The 18,797-nt window shown below is 49.0% G+C and overlaps 2 protein-coding genes across 16 annotated transcripts in view; both read right to left on the reverse strand.

Annotated features, from left to right (window-relative positions):
- PRKAG1 (protein kinase AMP-activated non-catalytic subunit gamma 1) overlaps positions 1 to 8,836 on the reverse strand; it is a 13,100-nt gene extending 4,264 nt beyond the window's left edge. The window contains exons 1-2 of one of the 4 annotated variants that reach the window (XR_006294412.1): positions 8,713 to 8,834; positions 4,507 to 4,555 (exon numbers count right to left, since the gene is read on the reverse strand). Coding sequence is in view for 3 of the 4 variants with exons in the window: in XM_043561796.1 (XP_043417731.1) it covers positions 4,507 to 4,555; positions 8,713 to 8,810 (147 nt within the window). In the remaining variant the exon portion in view is untranslated. Of the gene's footprint in view, positions 1 to 4,506; positions 4,556 to 8,712 lie in introns of all 4 variants that reach the window. The other 3 variants (XM_043561796.1, XM_043561798.1, XM_043561797.1) reach the window with 3 other exon arrangements.
- Positions 8,837 to 8,977: 141 nt separating this feature from the next.
- The window catches only part of KMT2D (lysine methyltransferase 2D), a 40,411-nt gene continuing 30,591 nt past the window's right edge, over positions 8,978 to 18,797 (reverse strand). For 8 of the 12 annotated variants that reach the window (XM_043561785.1, XM_043561783.1, XM_043561784.1 and 5 more), the window contains exons 44-56: positions 18,634 to 18,709; positions 18,282 to 18,457; positions 18,054 to 18,184; positions 17,252 to 17,384; positions 17,049 to 17,176; positions 15,758 to 16,898; positions 14,770 to 14,906; positions 14,547 to 14,677; positions 14,037 to 14,084; positions 12,598 to 12,883; positions 12,285 to 12,358; positions 12,052 to 12,160; positions 8,978 to 11,893 (exon numbers count right to left, since the gene is read on the reverse strand). In XM_043561785.1, the coding sequence (XP_043417720.1) occupies positions 11,801 to 11,893; positions 12,052 to 12,160; positions 12,285 to 12,358; positions 12,598 to 12,883; positions 14,037 to 14,084; positions 14,547 to 14,677; positions 14,770 to 14,906; positions 15,758 to 16,898; positions 17,049 to 17,176; positions 17,252 to 17,384; positions 18,054 to 18,184; positions 18,282 to 18,457; positions 18,634 to 18,709 (2,663 nt within the window). In that variant the 3' untranslated portion in view covers positions 8,978 to 11,800. The remainder of the gene's footprint in view (positions 11,894 to 12,051; positions 12,161 to 12,284; positions 12,359 to 12,597; positions 12,884 to 14,036; positions 14,085 to 14,546; positions 14,678 to 14,769; positions 14,907 to 15,757; positions 16,899 to 17,048; positions 17,177 to 17,251; positions 17,385 to 18,053; positions 18,185 to 18,281; positions 18,458 to 18,633; positions 18,710 to 18,797) is intronic. The other 4 variants (XM_043561794.1, XM_043561793.1, XM_043561791.1 and 1 more) reach the window with 1 other exon arrangement.

Consider the following 18,797-nt stretch of genomic DNA (forward strand, 5'->3'; position numbering starts at 1 on the left):
ACATGAACCTCCCATCTCCCCGTTCTTCCAGAAGTTAAACTATAATGTTGGTTACATTAGTATTTAAATAATTTTGACTAAATATTATTATTCAGAGCTAAGCCCAACTGTAAACTCTTGACTTTTTTTTTTCTTTTCCCCCTTTTTTCTAAAGATTTTATTTGTTTAAAGTAATTTCTACACCCAATGTGGGGCTTGAACTCACAATCCTGAAATCAAGAGTCGTATGCTCCACTGACCAAGCCAGCCAGGCACCCCTTCATTTATTTTTTCTTTCTTTTGCAACTTTGTTTTCCCTGGAGTTATTAATTGTCATCTTTTTTGTTTTTAATAACTAATTGAAGTATTTATAACTAATGCAACCCCAAACTCTTCACCAATTGTTTAAATCTCCTTTTCAAGGGGTTCAGAAGCACTAGTCTATCAATTTAAACAACCCAAACAAGTTTATCCAGAGCCCAGTCTATTCTGACCTGCCCAAATCTGGGCTGGTTTGCTGCTGTGCACAGCTGTCATCCTGAGATCTTCCTTCATCACCATCCAGGGGCCCCCTTTCACGTCTCTCCTGTATTGGTACTCCTGTGTCCTGTATCCTATGATTTCATCTTTTTTTTTTTTATTACTCCCTTGTTTTGGGGGTGTACATCTTCCTGTAGCTTCCCGAGAAAGGGTGCATGGGAGGTAAATTTTTTGAGAACTTTCAGCCTGCAGATATCTTTATTTTCTTTATTTTACCTTCATCTTTGATGTATAATTTGGCTGGATATAGAATTCTAGGTTTGAATTTATTTTCCTGCAGCATGCTGAAGGCACTGCCCCATTGCTGTCTAGCTTCTGGTGTGTTGAGAGTCTAAGGCAATTCTGATTCTTTTTATGTAACTTGTTTTTTTCCTCTCTGAAGACTCAGGATCTTCTCTTTGTTTCCAGTGTTTTGAAATCTCATGATGATTCTGGTTTAGGTGGGTCAATTTCATCCACTGTGCTGAATACTCAATGAGTCTTTTCAGTATGAAAACTAATGTCCTTCAGTTCCAGGAAATGTTCTTGAATTATTTCCTTGATCGTGTCCTTCCCTCTGTAATGTCCTTTTTCTCTTTCTGTAATTCCTATTATTTATTTATTTTAAAATGTTTGTTTATTTTTGAGAGAGAAAGAGTGTGGGCCCGCAAGCAAGGGAGGGACAGAGGATCCAAAGCGGGCTTTGTGATGACAGCAGAGAGCTGGATGCGGGGCTGGAACTCATGAATGTGAGATCATGGACTGAGCCGAAGTGGGATGCTCCACTCACTGAGCCACCCAGGCACCCCATGTAACTGCTATTATGTAGATTATAAGAGTTCCTTGACTGACCCTTTAAGGTTGTTTTTATTTGTTTTGGTTTTTCGTTTGGCGAATTGTTGCTGTTGTTAAAATATCTTCTCTCCTATTTTATGCTTCTTTGTTTTGGGTGTGGTTTTTTTTCCCCCACTTCTTTGATTTTTGTGGGTTTTTTTTTTAAGATTGTATTTTTAAGTAATCTCTACACCCAACATGGGACTCAAACTCACAACCTCAAGATCACGAATCACATGCTGTCTGGACTGAGCCAGCCAGACACCCCACTTCTCTGATTTTTAATTCTACTTTTTGGGAAACTGCCTCAACCTAATTTCCCAAACCTTCTACTTGGTTTTGAACTTTTGCTATTATACTTTTAATATCCTAGAGCCCCTCTTTGTTTTCTGAAAATTCCTTTAAAAAATGGTTTCCTGTACTTGTTGCATAGTGGAAATGTTCTTTATCTGAAATTAATGTTAATTTCTAAAGTTTTCTTCTCTATGCATTGAATTTTTCCTTCTGTTGTTTTTCCTGTTTCTTTTAAAAAATTTTTTTTAGTGTTTATTTATTTTTGAGAGAGGGAGAGAGAGAGAGAGAGAGAGAGAGAAATGGCATAGTGGGGGAGAGACAGTGAAAGAGGGAGACACAGCTGAGCTGTTAGCACAGAGCCAGACACGGGGCTCAAACTCACGGACTGCGAGATCATGACCTGAGCCAAAGTTGGGTGCTTAACCAACTGAGCCACCCAGGTGCCCCTTCTATTTATTTCTTTTGCAGGGGCAGTTTGGGTCATTTTTCTTTTAAACAGTTTTGTTTTTTTTTTAATGTTTGTTTATTTTTGAGAGAGAGAGACAGACAGAGTGCTAGCAGGGGAGGGGCAGAGAGAGAGAGAGAGAGAGAGAGAGAGAGAGAGAGACAGAAGCCAAAAGAGGCTCCAGGCTCTGAGCTGTCAGCACAGACCCCGATCTAGGGCACAAATCCACGAACCGAACCGTGAGATCATGACCTGAGCCGAAGTCAGATGCTTAACCGAATGAGCCTCCCAGGCGCTCCTCCTACTTGTTTCTTTTGGGGGGGGGGGTGCAGTTTGGATCTCTTTTCTTTTTTAATGTTAGAGACTTTCTTTAGATGTCTGGTAATCCTTGGTTTAAAGGAGCATTCAAACCATATTCTAAGAGTGCAGTCTTTAAAGCTGATTGGAAGCTCAAGTGTACACGTTAACTGTTAACACAGTTAACTTGTTAACTGTGAGCTGTTTAGATGGGGAACAGTCCGTATTTTTAGGGCTTTCTCCTCAAGGGGATTCTGGAGAGAAGGATTATTTATTCAGTTCCACGCTTGGGAGTATGAAGTCTTTTCTGTCAGCATTCTGGAAACTGGATTGGAAAAAGGACTGGAATTTCAGCATCCAGAGCAGTTTACTTCGTGCTCCTGCATTTGCTATAGTACTTCGGCCCTCACCTAGGCCTGAGCCCCTCTCCAGACCTTCAGTCTTTGCCAAAGTTGGGAGGGGCAGCTTCCTAGCTGCACTCAGTGGAGCAGGGAGTCTCAGATTCTGACTGCTTCTTAGATCTTCAATGCGTCTCGCCTTTCCCCATTGCTAGTTTATAATTCAGTTTTCTCGGGTCTGCTAAATCATTTACCACTCTTGCCTCTGTTTTCCAGCTCCCAATTACTATTGTCTCCTCTTTTCTTCTCCCTATTCTGCCGGGTTTGTACCTTTTGAAAAAAAAATTTTTATGGTGGTTTTAGTCGCTCTTTGTAGAAGAACAAGAGTAGATGTGTGTATTCAATCCACCATCTGTAACTGGAAGCCCACTATTGTTTTTCAAATTTGACAACTCACAGAACTCCCAAGAACATGTCTTTTTTTTCAAGGTCGTGTAGGGGAAAACTGTGGCCTGTGCTGCTGGCCCCTGTGGGACTCCAGTATTCCAAGTGTCCCCCATCCTGGGACTCCCCTGCCTTGCCTGAGGCAGATGGGCTAAAGGAGTTCCCAAGAACATGTCTTTTGATGTCAGTTTAAGGCATACTTCACTGATAGTTAAATAATATCATTTTAGGCTACAGAATTACAAGCATATTTGATTTGGCTGTCTCAGTAGTTTAAAAGTAATTTAAATCAGTTCCCCAATTTTAAAAATCTGGAGATTCACATAAAGATCCAAATTCTCAATTTCTTTCAAAATCAGATCTGACCAAACCAGGCTTGAGTTCCTAAACGGTGACAACGGACAAGACCTGGATTGTTGCTGCCTCCTTTTACATGTGACGAGATCTACAGGTTGTCAGGAATATGCAGCCTCCAGCACTGCTTGGTTCATGCAGACAGTTTGAGTTTTTGACCCTTGCCTTGGTGCTACTGCAAATGTACTCGGATACATAAAACAGGCACTGCTATCATGTGGCAGTCTCAGTTATGAAGAATATCATCCAGATCATTCAAATATGACCATATTAACTTCTCTGGATACCAACAAAATGAAAACAGAACATTTAAAAAGTCTTGTGGAGAACTCAGAGACCCTTAATAATCTGTCCTAAGACCTCACCCCGTATTTCAATTCTCTGAGAAAGTATGTACTCCTGACACCATAAATATGTCCTGGGAAGCCCCAGGAGTGTTCCTGGGCAAAATCCTTTAAGGGGGGGTGCCTATAAGTTCTGCTTCTTTCTAGATGGTCTACGGTTAACCATTTCCTTCTCACCAGTTATTCGGGAAGGTGCTGGAATTGCCTTCTCCTGTGCCCTGGATTTTATGGTTTAGTGTCTCAATTTCTAGATTAGTTTTAAGGGCTTTCAAGGCCTTTCTATAATTTCTTGTGTACACTCAGTGGCTTTAGTGAGCTCACTGGATGATAAAAGCCTAGTGGCATTGTTTCTGGGCTAATTCAAAAGTACTAGGGGCCTTGATTCATGGTTAGGCAGCCCAGAGTTGCCTATGGAAGTTTTTCCTCAAAAATTTCCTTTAAGTGGTTTGATAATTGAAAATCTTAGTCATCCCCACCCTGCCCAAGATTTACTCCTGGGTGCTCCTGCCAAATTACTATTCCTGATTTGTATGATTTGTCTGGCCCAGTTTTGATTTTTCCCAGGGGGCATCCTGAGAAGATTTGAAAACATTGCTGAAGACAAGGTATGGTTCAGCTATTGCTTTCATAGCCGGTCTCCTTTCTTTAGTAAACTTACCTTGAGAATGCTCATTTTCCAGAGCTGGGGAGCTATCTGAAGAAGCAACCTGGAGAGACAAAAGAAACAAAGATTCAGCCTATCCTTGATTCCATCCATTTTAGCCTAACATTGGGAAGGGCTGGTGAACGAATGACTTCACTTAAAGCACCATAAGGCCCTCTTGAAATATTATCTCATTTAATCATCAGAACCACCCTGAGGTAAATACTCCTTTTCGCCTTATTTTCACACATTAGGAAATTGAGGTTCAAGAAATATTAAGCAGCCTACCCAAGGTCACGTGGCTGGTAAGAGGTAGAATAGGAATTTGAACACATATCTGTGTGGTTCCAAAGCCTATGTCCTTATATACTACACTGCCTGATGAAATATTAGATCTTAAAAGCCAAGACTAGAAAATCTGTGCTTAAGGCCAGTCCCACAAGGTTCTCACAGATCTACTTTATAAAAACACGGAAGCCAGAGAGACAATACTGCTTTCCCCTCAATACTAAGCCTAAATGTAGACACTAGAATCACAGACATACCCCTTTACCCTAAGAGAGGACCACATCTGGGGAGGATCCCGGCGGTTGACTGTCACAGAGAGTTAAAGCCTAAATGACTGAGGGGTAGATGAGGACTGTCAATGCTCTGAAACTGAAGACCCGACTCCTCTTAGCACCCTTGTGAGTCAAAGGCTGCTACAGCCCAGAGGATGCTGGTTTTCTAAGTTTCTTTGCCCCTGACAGTCTTTGAATACAGAGAAACCTTCAGAACCATGTCTGTGCTCCCTCAAGTGGGAACATTTGGAAATTTCATTGTTATCTAGGAACGCAGGAGGGGTCATGATAATTTCAATCTACTGGAATGAACAAGTTTGGCTCCGTTTGTTCTGGGTAATATACCCAAACTAACTTAAAGTCATACTTCACCTACATAGCTGCTGTAGTAACATGAAATTAAAAGCCTCGGCTTGAGCCTGGTAAGTTGGCTGGTAAACAGGGTCAAGTTGGCAGGACAGCCCTAAACGTCCCTCCCCTAATGGGCCAGGGTGGGGGCAGAGGGGGAGGGGAATAATCTCCTTCTCTTCTCTCTGGGCTGCATACGACTATCAGCTTGGCCTGGCATTTTGGCAAGGCTATCGGAACAACAGCCTCATCACTTATAAGTGGGAGAGAGGGCTGTTCAGCAGTAAAGATACACACATAGTATAACACAGTCTCACAAAGATCTATACAAAGACACAGAAACAGTTGCTTCTGTAGAAATTATTGTACCCATTATATAATACTTACATACTGCACTGTGCTACAGTGTTTTGTTTTGTTGGTTCATTATCTATCCAAACAGGTTTTAAATTCCTGGAAGCCTAGAACTATTTTGTATTTCTCTGTATCACCCATAACATCTAGCATGGGGTTTTGCATATAATCTCAATTGCTTTGTTTTTTAACTCTCAAATTAATAATGATAATGATGCACACCGATATGAACAGAGAGACCTATGATTAAGTTACAGAGAGAGAAAACAGATGTACAGCTAGAGATACAGAAACCTACACAATAGTCAACCACAACTGAATATGACTTTATCTTTCTGCCTATTTATCCACAGAGGAGGATAATTACGTCCACTCTTCTCTGCTTTTAATAACACAGGAGACCTGAGAAAGTCCCACTGTAATACACGAGTACAAAATATTATTATACAGACACAGGCTAGATCTGACACATGGACTCACAGTTTCTTCTGAACTCCTGATCCACATTTCTTTTTTTTTTTTTTTTTAATTTTTTTTTCAACATTTATTTATTTTTTGGGGGACAGAGAGAGACAGAGCATGGACGGGGGAGGGGCAGAGAGAGAGGGAGACACAGAAACAGGCTCCAGGCTCTGAGCCATCAGCCCAGAGCCCGACGCGGGGCTCGAACTCACGGACCGCGAGATTGTGACCTGGCTGAAGTCGGACGCTTAACCGACTGCGCCACCTAGGCGCCCCCTGATCCACATTTCTAATTGTTTGCTGGACAACCACAGATGTCACACAGACTCCTCAAATGCTTCAATACAAAACAGTATCTGTCCTTCCACCCTGTTATTGTTACTGTGGTTCCCATCTTTGTTTTTTTGCATTGCTCTCGTAGGTGCCTAGAACTGTAGTTTTGATTCCTCCAAGAATGGGCCACGCCAACATGTCTGCTTAGGATCGCAGGGCAGGGCATGACCTAAACTTGTCCTTAACATCTATCAGCTAAGCTGATATGTAAGAAATGCCTCAAGTCCCTTTCTATCCTTTCCACTTTTACAGTTTTAACTATAGCTTTTACCTCTCACTTCTGCAGCATTCTCTCAATTGGTCTCCCTGCCCTAAATCTATCTCCTTTTCATCTTTCATGCTGTCTCCAAGTTCTCTCACTAAGCATCTCAGGTTTGTAAGGGACTGTTATCTCCAGCAACCAGGAGCTCAATACTTTCTGAAGTAGCTCCATCCATTTGCAGAAGCTGTTGAGAACATTCCTAAAGCACACTTACTGCCTTGCTTATAGATCTTCATGGCTCCCCTTATTACAAAACAAAGTTCAAACGTAGTGTGGCATGCAATACCTTCAACCTGACCTCGGCCTACTTTTCCAATTTTTTCTCCCCGTGCAAGCAAAATCCAAACCTCCAGCAACATCATGCCACTGGCTCACCCCCAATTAATCTTTACATACCCTGATTTCTATGCCCATGCTCACACTGTTCTCTCAACCTGCAAAGCCCTCTCTTAGGTTTACGATAATTTCTCCCTCCCCATGCTTCCACAGTCCTTTGTTTGCATGTTGATGATAGCATTTATTACAGTCTACGTTCAGTAACAACTGTCATTGGCTTGCCCTCACCCCCACTCTAGGCAGGCTGAGCATTTTCAAAGCAAGGGTTTTCTTTTCTTTTTAAAACAATTTCTATCCCAAGAACCTAATCAGGACATAAAATGTGAGGGCCAAATTAGAAAATCTATATAAAAATGTTTTGTAAACTATAACACATTTATGAGTAAGTAAAATAAAAATTGATATGTTGTTTTCAATTTAATGGAATCAGACCTTTCTTTTCATTCATTTATTCATTTATTCATTTATTCATTTATTTATTTTAGTAAGTAAATTCTACTGCCCAACCTGGGGCTAGAACTCACAGCCCTGAGATCAAGAGTCTCATGCTCTGCTGCCTGAGCCAGCCAGGCGCCCCAAACTCTTTATTCTTGTGCAAAATCCTCTTAATCTGTAAGAGCTAATTCCCTTGCCTGGGTGACCCAACTGCAAATCAACTTTACCACACTTCCGTCTGTTTTCTCATTTATAACTCGAGGGCCATGACCTCTCTGCAGGCAGAGAAAGGGTGTGGTAAAGGAATTACTATGGGCATGGGACTGACCCAAAGAAAGGTGAACCTGCCAGTAACATGATAAAAACGAAGACATGAAGGGTTACTCTGCTTGAAAGAGAATACATGGTTCCAGATGCTAGAAGGCGGCTCCGGAGAGTGAGGGTGGGTCCAAACATGCAGTGGGCTACCTGCAGCATCTCTGGGAGGATGACAGGGGCCTGCCACAATTGGGCAATGCCTGCTAGCCAAGAATGATCCGTGCCGCCTGCTTGCAGTCGCAGAGCAGGGCATAATCTAAACTTGTCCGGGGACAGGGCGGCCTCTAACACTAAAAAGATTCCCTCCTTCAGAGAAAGCCCACTTTTCAGTCTTACTAAGGCAGTGTGAGTTCGCTGGACACCTCGAAGCAGAGGTCTTTGTGATCGCAAGGCTCACACTCAGACAACTGAGGGCCAGGTGCTACCTGCAAGTGGCAGTCCCTTGGAAGCCCCCCCTCCCCCGCCTCACCCAGGAAAGCCGGGTCACAACCCTGCTCTCTGGCAAACCTCTGAAGGTTTGAGGTGCTATGAGGAGAGGAGGCCCCAAATCGCTAGGGTGTGCGCGGGTTCCTAGCGGAGAGCAAACACTGCCAGCTTGGGCTGAGACTACCGCGGACGGAAAGTATGCACCGCGCGGCCCAGTCCTAGGAGATGCGCCCAGCGAAGGAGCGGAGGGGCAGAGTCACGGGATAGGACAGGCACCGGCTTCTCGTTTACTGGGCAGCAGCGCCGGTCCCTGCCCAGGCCTCCCTGTCCCCTAACGGGGGGTCTCAGGCTCCACAGCGCCCCCCGCCGCCCTCCCGTGCTCCTCACCGTCTCCATTTCAAGAGGCGCAGACTGGGCTCGCTCGCTTTAGGAAGCTCTCTGGGAGCCGGGCGGGAGGGGTGGAGGGGGGACAGGTCCCGCCCCATGTCCGGTACCGCTACACCACTTCCGCCTACGTCAGACAGACGCAAGCCAAGGGCGGAAGGCGGGGAGTTCACTCTTCCGGCGTGGCCTGGCCTGAGTAACCGCCCTCCCCCGGGTCCTCTCGGACCTCACGGATCCGCCGACGGCGAGGGTGACTGGACCGAGCCGCTTGTATTTAAAATGTTCTTTTTTTATTTGTCGTTTAAAAACAAACTTGGAAGAAGCAAAATCCAAAACTTGCCCTTTGCCTCTTGCAACATAAATTATGTACAGTTCAGAATGATCGCTGATACAAAACATGCCAAGGACAGGGCGCTGGGGGTGGAGGGAGAGAGGGCGCTTTAAAAAAGGGAATCATTTCATCCGTTGTTACGAAGGACCAACCTTGCTGTACAGGATACACACAACACAAAATAAAGTCTTCACGGGATTCACACTTGTCAGCGATTTATTTTTTAAAAAGGGGGAGGGTCCTGGAGGTGAGGGGAGAAGACTGTAAAAGGGAAAAACTGAAAATTGAATATGTGCAAGTGTAAACCAACCCAAAATACAAACACGGGGGGGGGGGGGGCGGGCGGGAAGGGAATTCAGATGCAATTATACAGGCGGGATACTTAAAAAAAAAAAAAACAAAAAAAAAAACAAAAACCAACAACCAAAATTCCAACCTTGTAGCTTGGGTCTGAGTTAGTTTATATAAAAATTAAAAACTGTATAAGGTTTCTTCACTAAATTCTACAGGACTATCGGATACCTAGCATATGCTTACAAAGTCTGCCCCATCCCCTTTTCCCAATCCCAGGGCCCAAGCCCCAACCAGAGCCTGACTCACAGGAGTCAATCTCCCCCTCCCTGTAGCCTAGACCTTTTGCTCTTGGAAAAGGAATATCCAATGGCTTTGGGGGCAGCAGCCCAGTCTCCCCACTGTCTGATTTAATTACAGTGGTTTCTGTGGAGGTGGGGGGATGTTATTCTCTTAAACATTTGCAGCTTGAAACAGTTGAGGAAGCAGCTTAAAAAAAAAAATTCTCCCTACCCCCATCAATCCGCAACCCCCCAAATTCAAAAACAAAACAAAACAAACCTAAAATCACAACAGCGACCGTGCTCCCCCTCCAGCAGGCCTGCCCATCCACCGCCACCAAGCCCACCCCTACACTCCAGACATTTGATTTTTGAAAATATTAATTACAAAATGTCCTTTGCCCACAGCCCCTAGGAGAGAACTGCATATAAGCTTCATCTTCATCCCCACGCGCTCCCTACTAGAGACGGGTCTGGGGCCTCACCCACCCCCAACCTACCCCTACCCCCCAGGAAGAGGTTCAACTGCAGCACAAGCTTGGGCAGAAAGGGGAAGGAAAGGGAGGCAGGGAACCCATCACCCTCTGGCTCCCCCTGGGGCCAGCTCTCTTTTGTGCGTTATAACATAGTCCGACTATACAAAGGGGGTGAGAATTGCCCAGCCTCTATACCCCCACCTTACAGCAGTCACAGCCAGGGGGTGGGAAGGAGGGGGTGAGGAAAAGGGCGGTAGGTTGGGTTATGGAGGGGGCCCCCCACAAGGGGAGCTCCATGTGTCCGCCCCACGCCCCCCTACCATTTATAAACTGGTTTTGTAAAAAGAAAATAGATATATTTATATAGAATATATAAAGCACAAAAATTAGTAGTTTTACATTTGCTCTCCCCGGGGGTGGGGGGAGAGGGGAGGGTTCTCACCTCCAGCCGGCTCCCCCATTCCCCACAAGACTATGTACAATCCCATGTATAAATAGATAAATACCCCCCACCCTCCCCGCGCTGACACTAAGCTCCCCACCCCCACATCACCACCCCTTCCCACCAGACCAGCAGCAGTTTGGTGACTGAGGGAAAGTGGGAGCTCCGGGCCACACCCTGCCTCACTGGGTATGGGCATGCCACTCAGGGATAGCCCTCACCCTACCACCCACCCACCCCATCCAGGGGCTGGAGGGCAAATGGGCTCATGATGGGGTTGGGAAAACAGGAGGGAGATATCCTGGTCCTAGGTTTAGCACCCCCTCCTGCCCCCATGTCTAGATGGAGAAGGAAGTCCTAGAGCAACTCGGGGCCAGTTATCCCCAATCTTCATCATCATTAGCCTCAACCACCATCCCATGCCCATAATTAAAAACAAAGATGGATTTTTTGTTGTTGTTTTTCTTCCTCTTCCTACCCCCCTTCCACCCACTCAGAAGAGGGCAGTGAGGTGGAAGAGAGGATTGGGGCAGTAGGGGGCTTGGAGAGGGTCTCACATTTCAAAACAGCAAAAAATCCAACACTTAAATGAGGTAGGTGTGGGTGCGGGGTCTCCTTGCCCGGCTTGCCTGGCTCGCCCTCCTGGGCAGCTGGGCGCCTCTTTCCCGTTCATGTTGCATTTGTCAGAGTGGAAAACAAGGAAACACAACCCATAGAGAGACAGAAACACAGAGGAGAAGAGGGAGACAGAGACAGATTGAGAGGGAAGGGGATGGGAGTGAGGGTGGGGGCAGGACCCGGCAGGCAGGGCCAGGTGTGGGACCCGGCCTTTGGGATTGTCAAGCTTAGTCAAGTCTCTTTGCAGCCTTGAGTTGGGCCGGAGAGGTCGGTGGGAGCAGCAGGGCTGTGAGGCCCGGCCACACATCCTCCTCCCCCCTCCCTGCTGCCTCCCAGTTGCTTCTGGGTAGTTCCCGGCCCATATCCCCCTCAAACCTGAGATGCCCAATGGCTGCTTCTGTCTGGCCCCTCCTGGAGCTGGGGGCAGAGATGCCAGCCTGGGGGCCGGTGGCGGGGAAGAGGGTTGCCCCTGGTGCCCAGGGTGGGCTTGGCCTAGGGCCCTCTGCCCCAGCCTCCTGCTCCAGGGGCTCCGGTCAGCCGGCAGCCCCAGCCCTGGGTCCTGGCTCTGGCTGCTACCTCTCTTCCCCCTCATCCCTTTCAGGGAAGAGGTTGGGGGTGGGGGGACTCCCCTGCCTGGTAGCCTCTAAGCTTCTTAGTTCATCCATTTTCGACAATTCCAGGCTCCACAGTGGCAGGGGATCTTGTGCTGATCGTCCTCAAAGTCAAACTGATAGTCATAGGTCAGCTGGAAAGAGAAGAGGGTAGAAATCAATGCCAGCCCCCCCAGAGGGAGTAGGGGAGGGCAGAGATCTGATCTGAGGGCAGTGGCCTTGGAGCTTGGCTCTAGGGAATGGCAGAGAAGAGGGAGCTTCTTTGTCACTCACACACGACACTTCCTCTCACCTCCTCTCCTTTGGGGATTCGCCGGCTGGAGATGATGATGATTTTATCCTCCTTGTCAAACGTCACAACTTCCGCCACACAGTTAGGGGCACAGGAATGGTTAATGTACCTAAGCAGCGGGCCAGAGTCGGGGATGCCAGGCAACTGAGTTGGGATGGCTTTGGTTCCTTGTTGGCCCACCCTGAGTGTCACCCAGGGACCCCTAAATCCCTCCTTCCTCATTCCTCTCTCACCTGGCAGGACCTCCGGTCAACGTAGCATCAATCACATGTTCATTGTTTATTCGGAACATGTAGATGCCTCGATTCTGGAAAGGAAGAAGTTGTACAAGTGAGGAGAGTATCAGAGAATGGTAGCGGTGCTGCTGGTGAGATCAGGTAGCAGATGCGGGCAGTGGGCTTATCTTCATTTCTTACTCTGCCTTTCTCCCATCACTTACCTCCTCCTCCCGCAGCTTTCCACCTGCTCCCCTGACCCCGATTCTGCCCCTTGCTCCTCCGCTGAGTGCAGACCATATACCAAGATGGCCCCTCTGCCAGTCCATACCTGCTCCTCATAGATTTTCTCCCGCCGGTTGGCCACCTCGTTGCGAATGATGGTGCCAATATACTCAATGACCATCGTGTGCTTTTCTAGGTCCTTGGCGGCATAGAGCCCCAGGCCCTGGATACGGGAGCGAGCCAGATACACATTGTTCTTCCACTCAGTGCGCAGACGCCGGTACTGTGATGACTTGGAGTGCACAAACTGCTTGCTGTATGGGGTGTTGGTCTCGCCTGTGAAGGTGCTCTGATACGCCTTGGACATGCTGGTGCTGTTCAGGGTGTGAGGCCTGGGAGGTGACACAGGCCATGACAAGACAGCTCTCCCTCAGACCAAACACACACCACCCGCCTCCTCCCCGGGATGCACAACATGCCAGTTAGGGGCATGTGCTGTCTTGGGAATGGAGCGGAGGCATGTGGGTCTTGGCTTTGGTGAGGTAGCCACTAGTTATGGGAACCCTTCCGACACCTGAGTGGGACAGAGAGCCCAGGATGGGGGGTGGGGTGTGGAGGGAGAGGGGGGCACCAATTCCCCTACACTGAGCCCGCTCTCCCATCTCCCCACCTTAAACCCCCCTCTTGCCAAACATTACACAAGGCCATGCTCCTCTGGGAGGTCTTCCCCAAGCAGCTGAGGCCTGGAATTTAAGCTCATGATTTGCTCAAACATCCGAGTTCTACCTCCTGAACATACTGGAAGCCCTGAAAATGGGGGCCGTGTCTACCACATCGGGCTGGATTTGAATTAAAAGTGGCTCTGAATTCACAGCCAAAAAGTGGTATCCTTTCCTTTCTTCAGACTGTCCCCTTCTCTGACATAAGATTGGGCTCTGTGCAGATGGCTCAGTGCAGGGGAATGACTGCTGCCTGGCAGGATGCCTCTTCACCACCCTAGGGCACCAGCCAAAATCTTGCCCATCCCAGAGCAGTGGTTTTCAAACGTTTTTGATTCTTTTCTATTTAGCAGAAATCTGTTTTTCTTTTTTCTTTAACAAAATGTCATTGGAATTCCAATACACAACCTAGATGAAAAGAGAATGCTTCTGGATGAATCCAATTTGGGGAAGGGGGAGTTATGCACGAAGAGGGCCAGGTTCGGCTTACTCGGTTTATGTGTTCCAGGACTTTCTGAAACACACAAAGTTTGAAAACCACTGTTGCATCGAGGACTAGGGATGACTGGGGTAGTAGAGCCTGATGCTCTACAACAGCCCAAGGAGCAACAAAAGGCCTCCAAGAAAACCCTGTTACGTGGATTCTGCCTCCCCTCTACCCAGGGACCAAAGTCAGGCTACCGTGGCACACAGAAAGAGCAGTGAACCGCAAGTCAAGAGGTAAGGTTCTGGTCCCAGCTGCGTGACCTTTGTCTAGTCACTTAACTTTTCTGGGCCTCAGTTTTCTCAGCTGTAAAATGGGGGTCATACCACCTGCCCTACCTACCTCATAAGGTTGTTGTGAGGATCAAATGAGATAATGGATGTGAAAACGCTTTGAAAAAAAAAGTATAAAGTGCTATACAAACGTAAGGTTTTAGTATTTTTCCATTATATTTCTAATTATTTTTGACACCAACTCAGCCTGGGGAAGGGAAGGTGACCCTAACACTTATAGGGTGTCTCAGGTTTGGGAGAATCACAGGCCCCCTAGAAGCAAAATAAGAGGAAGGAGGTGACTGGCCCCCTTACACATTTCATAAAATTTCACCACCATCTACCCAGAACCTCCCCAGTAGCCATTCCCAGGGTGCCCAAGATAAGACTATCCCAGACCCCAGGCCAACCTAGGATACCTGAGCAGGGTGGAGGAAGAGGACAGGGATACCCTAAGTGATACCTGCATACCCTCTAATCAGGAGGCCTAGAGTGAACCCCCAAACCCTCCTAATTGGCCGGAGGGTTCCTACCACCCACCCACTCCCACATCCCACAGCCCCCCCCCACACAAGCTCACCGTTTGTAGTGTGTGAGGATTTTAGGCTCCGATCGGGCACAACCAGTGGGATTGATCATGAGTGGCAGCTCCATCAGGGGGTGGCGTCCATAGCGGAATAAATAGTTTTGACAGCTCTCCACTCCAGGCAGCTGTGGGCACAGGCCGTGCTTGCCTTAGCCTGAGCATTTTGGGGGCAGGACCAGAGTCCCCGGTGCCCACCTGGCCCCCAGCCCCTCCTTACTGATTCAGCTATGCGCAGCACGGCGTGCACCGTCAGCCCAAAGAGCTCCTCGCCTTTCAGGTACTCAGGGAAGAGCCGCAGCATGTCGGCCTCTTTTCTCATGGCAGCCACAGGCTCAATGATGCGATTCCACACAGCTAAGAGGCAAAAAAAGAGAGCAGCCCTCAGAGGCGATTTCTGCTCACTGACCTCAGCCCTAAGCTCCATCTGGAGCTATGGTCATTTCCTGTGGCCTGCACACCTCCCTGTCACGAGGCTGTGTCGTTCTTCAGGACCCTCCACTGGCCTCCCAGTCCCACTCTCCCTCAACAAGCCAGAAGGCTTCCTACCCTGGAGGGGCATCACAGAGCCCTATGACACACAAACATGGACCCAAGGCCCAGAAGCCCCAGCACAGGCCACAGTGACTAACCGAGAGCCAGAACAATAGGCATGCTGTGGACTTGGGAAGACTTGGGTTCAAGTTCCAGCACAGGCTTTAGGCCCTTAAGCCAAATACTCAAATTTCTCTAAGGCTCTGTTTCTTTATGTATAAACTGGGCAAAATGAAAGTACTTACATCATAGGGTTGGCATAAACAAAATCACCTGTATGAGTCACTTACATTAGTTTGCGCCACATGGTACACGCTCACTTATTTTTATCATTAACGCTAAAACTAAGATCAACAGAATTTTGACCAGGGCGAAGCAACCATAAGGAACACGTGGTTAAGAACAGGGTGGGTGAGCTAGATGATGCGGTCTCAGAATCAGAATATTCTTTAGTTCCACTGCAGGTAGGAAAAGAAGCTAGAATACACGAAGTAGACTAGCAAAACATCTTCAATTACAAGAGCAATTAAGGTGACCAAGAGAGGCTAAAACACTTTCTCTGGGGATCTCTAGAAGACCTCTACCTGCCCGAGGTCAGGGGAGGAAGGTCACTCACAAAGACCCTGAGGTTCTCTCCCATTTCCGTAGTACCATTTCAAGGGCCCAGTGCTCACCCTGGGGGGAGGCGTCGGTGAAGACCAGGTCCTCCAGGCCCTGCTCGATGACTTTGATTATGAACTCGGGCCTTCCGTTGTTCTCGCCGATGGAGCAGCGGTAGCAGCAGCGGCGGTTGTTGGTGCGGAGGCTCCAGTAGATGCGTGTGGCCTCATAGCCCACAGGATAAAGGGCAGTGGCACTGTGGAAGTCGGCCATTTGGTGAGGGAGCAGCTGTCCAATGGCATGGAACACAAGGCCCCCTACACGGAACATGTGCAGCCGCTCTCCCCGCTGGATGATGCTGGCGATTTGCTTCACCTCATCCCGCTCAATGTAGACCCGCCGGAAGACAGCAAAAGAGCTCAGCTCCTGCTCACAGGGTCCCTTGATCTTATGCATTGGACACAGCATGGTCTTGTCCTTGAAGAACATGCACTTGGCGCGGATGGCACAGGCAAAATGGTAGACGTTGGGACAACGCATTCGATTGCAACTGCTGGTGGCACCGGTGCGCTGGCACAGGGAGCACTTGGTGAGCAGTCCTCGGTGCAGGGCAACCTCCACGTTCATCAGTGCCCCGCCCTGGGTCTCGTATACCTCCGTGGACCACAGAGCGCAGTTGAGGTGCACCCACAGGTCCAGGTCCAGGTTCAGCAGGCGGGCAGGTCCATCAGTGGCCCCATCACCCTCCTCGTGACAGAAGCAGCAGCGCCGCATGTCGCGAGGCACCTTGTCGGGTCGCAGGGCTGTGCCGAGCTGTTCCATAAACTCCGCCACTTCCCGCTCATCCTCCTGCCGTCCACCGGCCTTCTGAATGGTCAGCAGCAGCCGCAGCCGCTTCCAACGCACCCCCTTCCACTTCTTGAGGCGAGGGGGCCGGGAATCTTCACCTTCTTCAGGGGGCCGGGCTCGGGGCTTGGGTCGGGCTGATTCAGGGGATGAGGCCAGTGGCAGAGGCGAGGGGACAGGTGGCTCAGCTGAGGGTTCAGCCGGGAGTTCAGCCAGGGGTTCAGCAGGGGGGCTGGCAGGAGAGGGTGCCAAGGGGGATGGGGGCGGGGAGGGTTCTTCAGGAGGCGGGGCTGAGAGCTGTCGCACATCCAGGTTGGAGACGTTGTAGGTGTAGCTGTGTTGGGTGGGTGGCTCTGGGGCGGGGCTCTCCTATGGGAGGGCACGTGCCCGGTATCATTAGTGCCAGCTCCTCACTTAACTAGCCCCCTCCCTCCTCTCACCCGGAAGCCACTCTCCCCAAAGCCCTCTGCCTTCTTTGCCCTAGCCAGACACCCACCTCCCTTTCTCCCCCAGACCCACCTGTTTCAGGAGGCTCAAGATGTCTAGCTGGCTCTTGAGAGTATAGCCAGGCAACACTGCATCAAACTGTTTCAGCCAATCAGGGCCAGCTTCTGGGCTCTTGCCTCCCAGACCCTTTTCTTTCCCTCCTGCAGGAAGGAAGGGATCAGAACCTCCCACCAGAAGCATTCCCCGCAGGTCCCAAGTTTTCCTGCCACACTCACCAGGGCCCTCGGCTTCCCCCTTCTTAGGCTCAATGCCTGCCCGGGCAGGGCTCTCTGGGAACAGCACCTCATAGGAGTTGGGGATCTTCATGCTCAGCAGCTCTGCCACCGCCACCATCACACCATTCAGGTTCTACCAGGGCAGGGAAGGGGATGGGAGGGCTGTGTCGGCAGTGCAGAGTGAGCACTGTCACCGGTTTGACGGGGACACCCTTCAACACCCAGAAGCCCACTCCCCAAGCAGCCAGTCAGTCCTGCCCTTCTCACACGCTTCCTTCATAGCACCTTTCCGAGACTGCTACGGACATGAATGGGCGCTCCACCAAAAGGGACCAGTGCCAACCGAGTTTAGGAATGACACAGGCTATATCCACGACCTGGAGACTCACGATACACATTAGCAAATTAAAGGATCTGAGGAACCTTGTAGTAAAGAAACTTGTTTCGTGGTTTCAAACCGGGATTTCCAATTTTCTTTGACCACAAAACCCCGTCAACATTAACAATAAAATAACAAGAGTTCTACCAAACGTGACTGAAGACATGCTGTCTTACAGCATTTGTCGCGTCATGTGCAACTCTCCTCATTTGTTGACTTGGGTCTACCACTGGACAGGGAGCCCCCCTGAGGGCAGGGACCTCTCATGCTTTATTTACCCTAATCCTGAAGCCTCCGGCCCAGGCACTCACACACAGCAGGTCCTAGTGCATAGTTCTGAGTGACTGAACTTATCCACATAAGCTCCATGGGCTGCCTTCTGACCAGGATCCCCTTGGTCTCCAAGGTACCCCCAGGACACACCTTGGCTGCAGCAGCAGAGACCGTCAGCATGACTGACACCTCACTTCCTTTGCCCTTTTCCCAAGTTGTGGCAGGCAGCTTTCCAGGGGCCTCCAGGTCCAGGGCCCCATAAGGTTTGGTATCTGGGAAGACTGAATGAGAGAGGGACCTGTGTAAGCTCTAGCTGCCTCTCTCCCCCCAGCTCGGACAACCCAGCCCTGCCTGGCCCACACCCAGAGCAGCCTCTACCTGGGATACTGGCCCGAGGAATGATGGGGATGACAGGGGAGAGAGCCCGGTCATCCTGCTCCCACCGGCCTGAGCCGAGCTGAGGGAAACGAGGGGCCTCCTCCCCCAGGATGCTCTCAGGGGACGAAGCCGGCACAATGCTGTCAGGAGAGTCGCTGTCCTCATCACTCTCCATCCTGTGGGCCAAAAGTAGACATTTGCTGGCACTGCTCTGCAGACTCCCCCTCCCAAATCTAGAAATTAGTCGATGTCATAGCCAGATTTGAAATCTGCCATTGGCCAAAGGAAAGATGAAACAACCTGCCCCGGTCCCGTACTCCCATTCCTCATCCCCATTTCTGGCTGCCCCCACCTGACATCCTCAGTCTGATTGTGAGGGGGTGTAGGCAAGGCAGCCAGCAGGTCTAGACTCTTCACCTCTGAAGTATCTGAAGAGTAGAAAGGGAGAAGAAAAGTCAGGCTGGTGACCAGAGCTGACACGGCTTTCTCCCCCACATTTCAGGCCTAACTAGTATA

This window comes from Prionailurus bengalensis, chromosome B4 (genome assembly GCF_016509475.1).
Source record: "Prionailurus bengalensis isolate Pbe53 chromosome B4, Fcat_Pben_1.1_paternal_pri, whole genome shotgun sequence".
Lineage (NCBI taxonomy): Eukaryota > Metazoa > Chordata > Mammalia > Carnivora > Felidae > Prionailurus > Prionailurus bengalensis.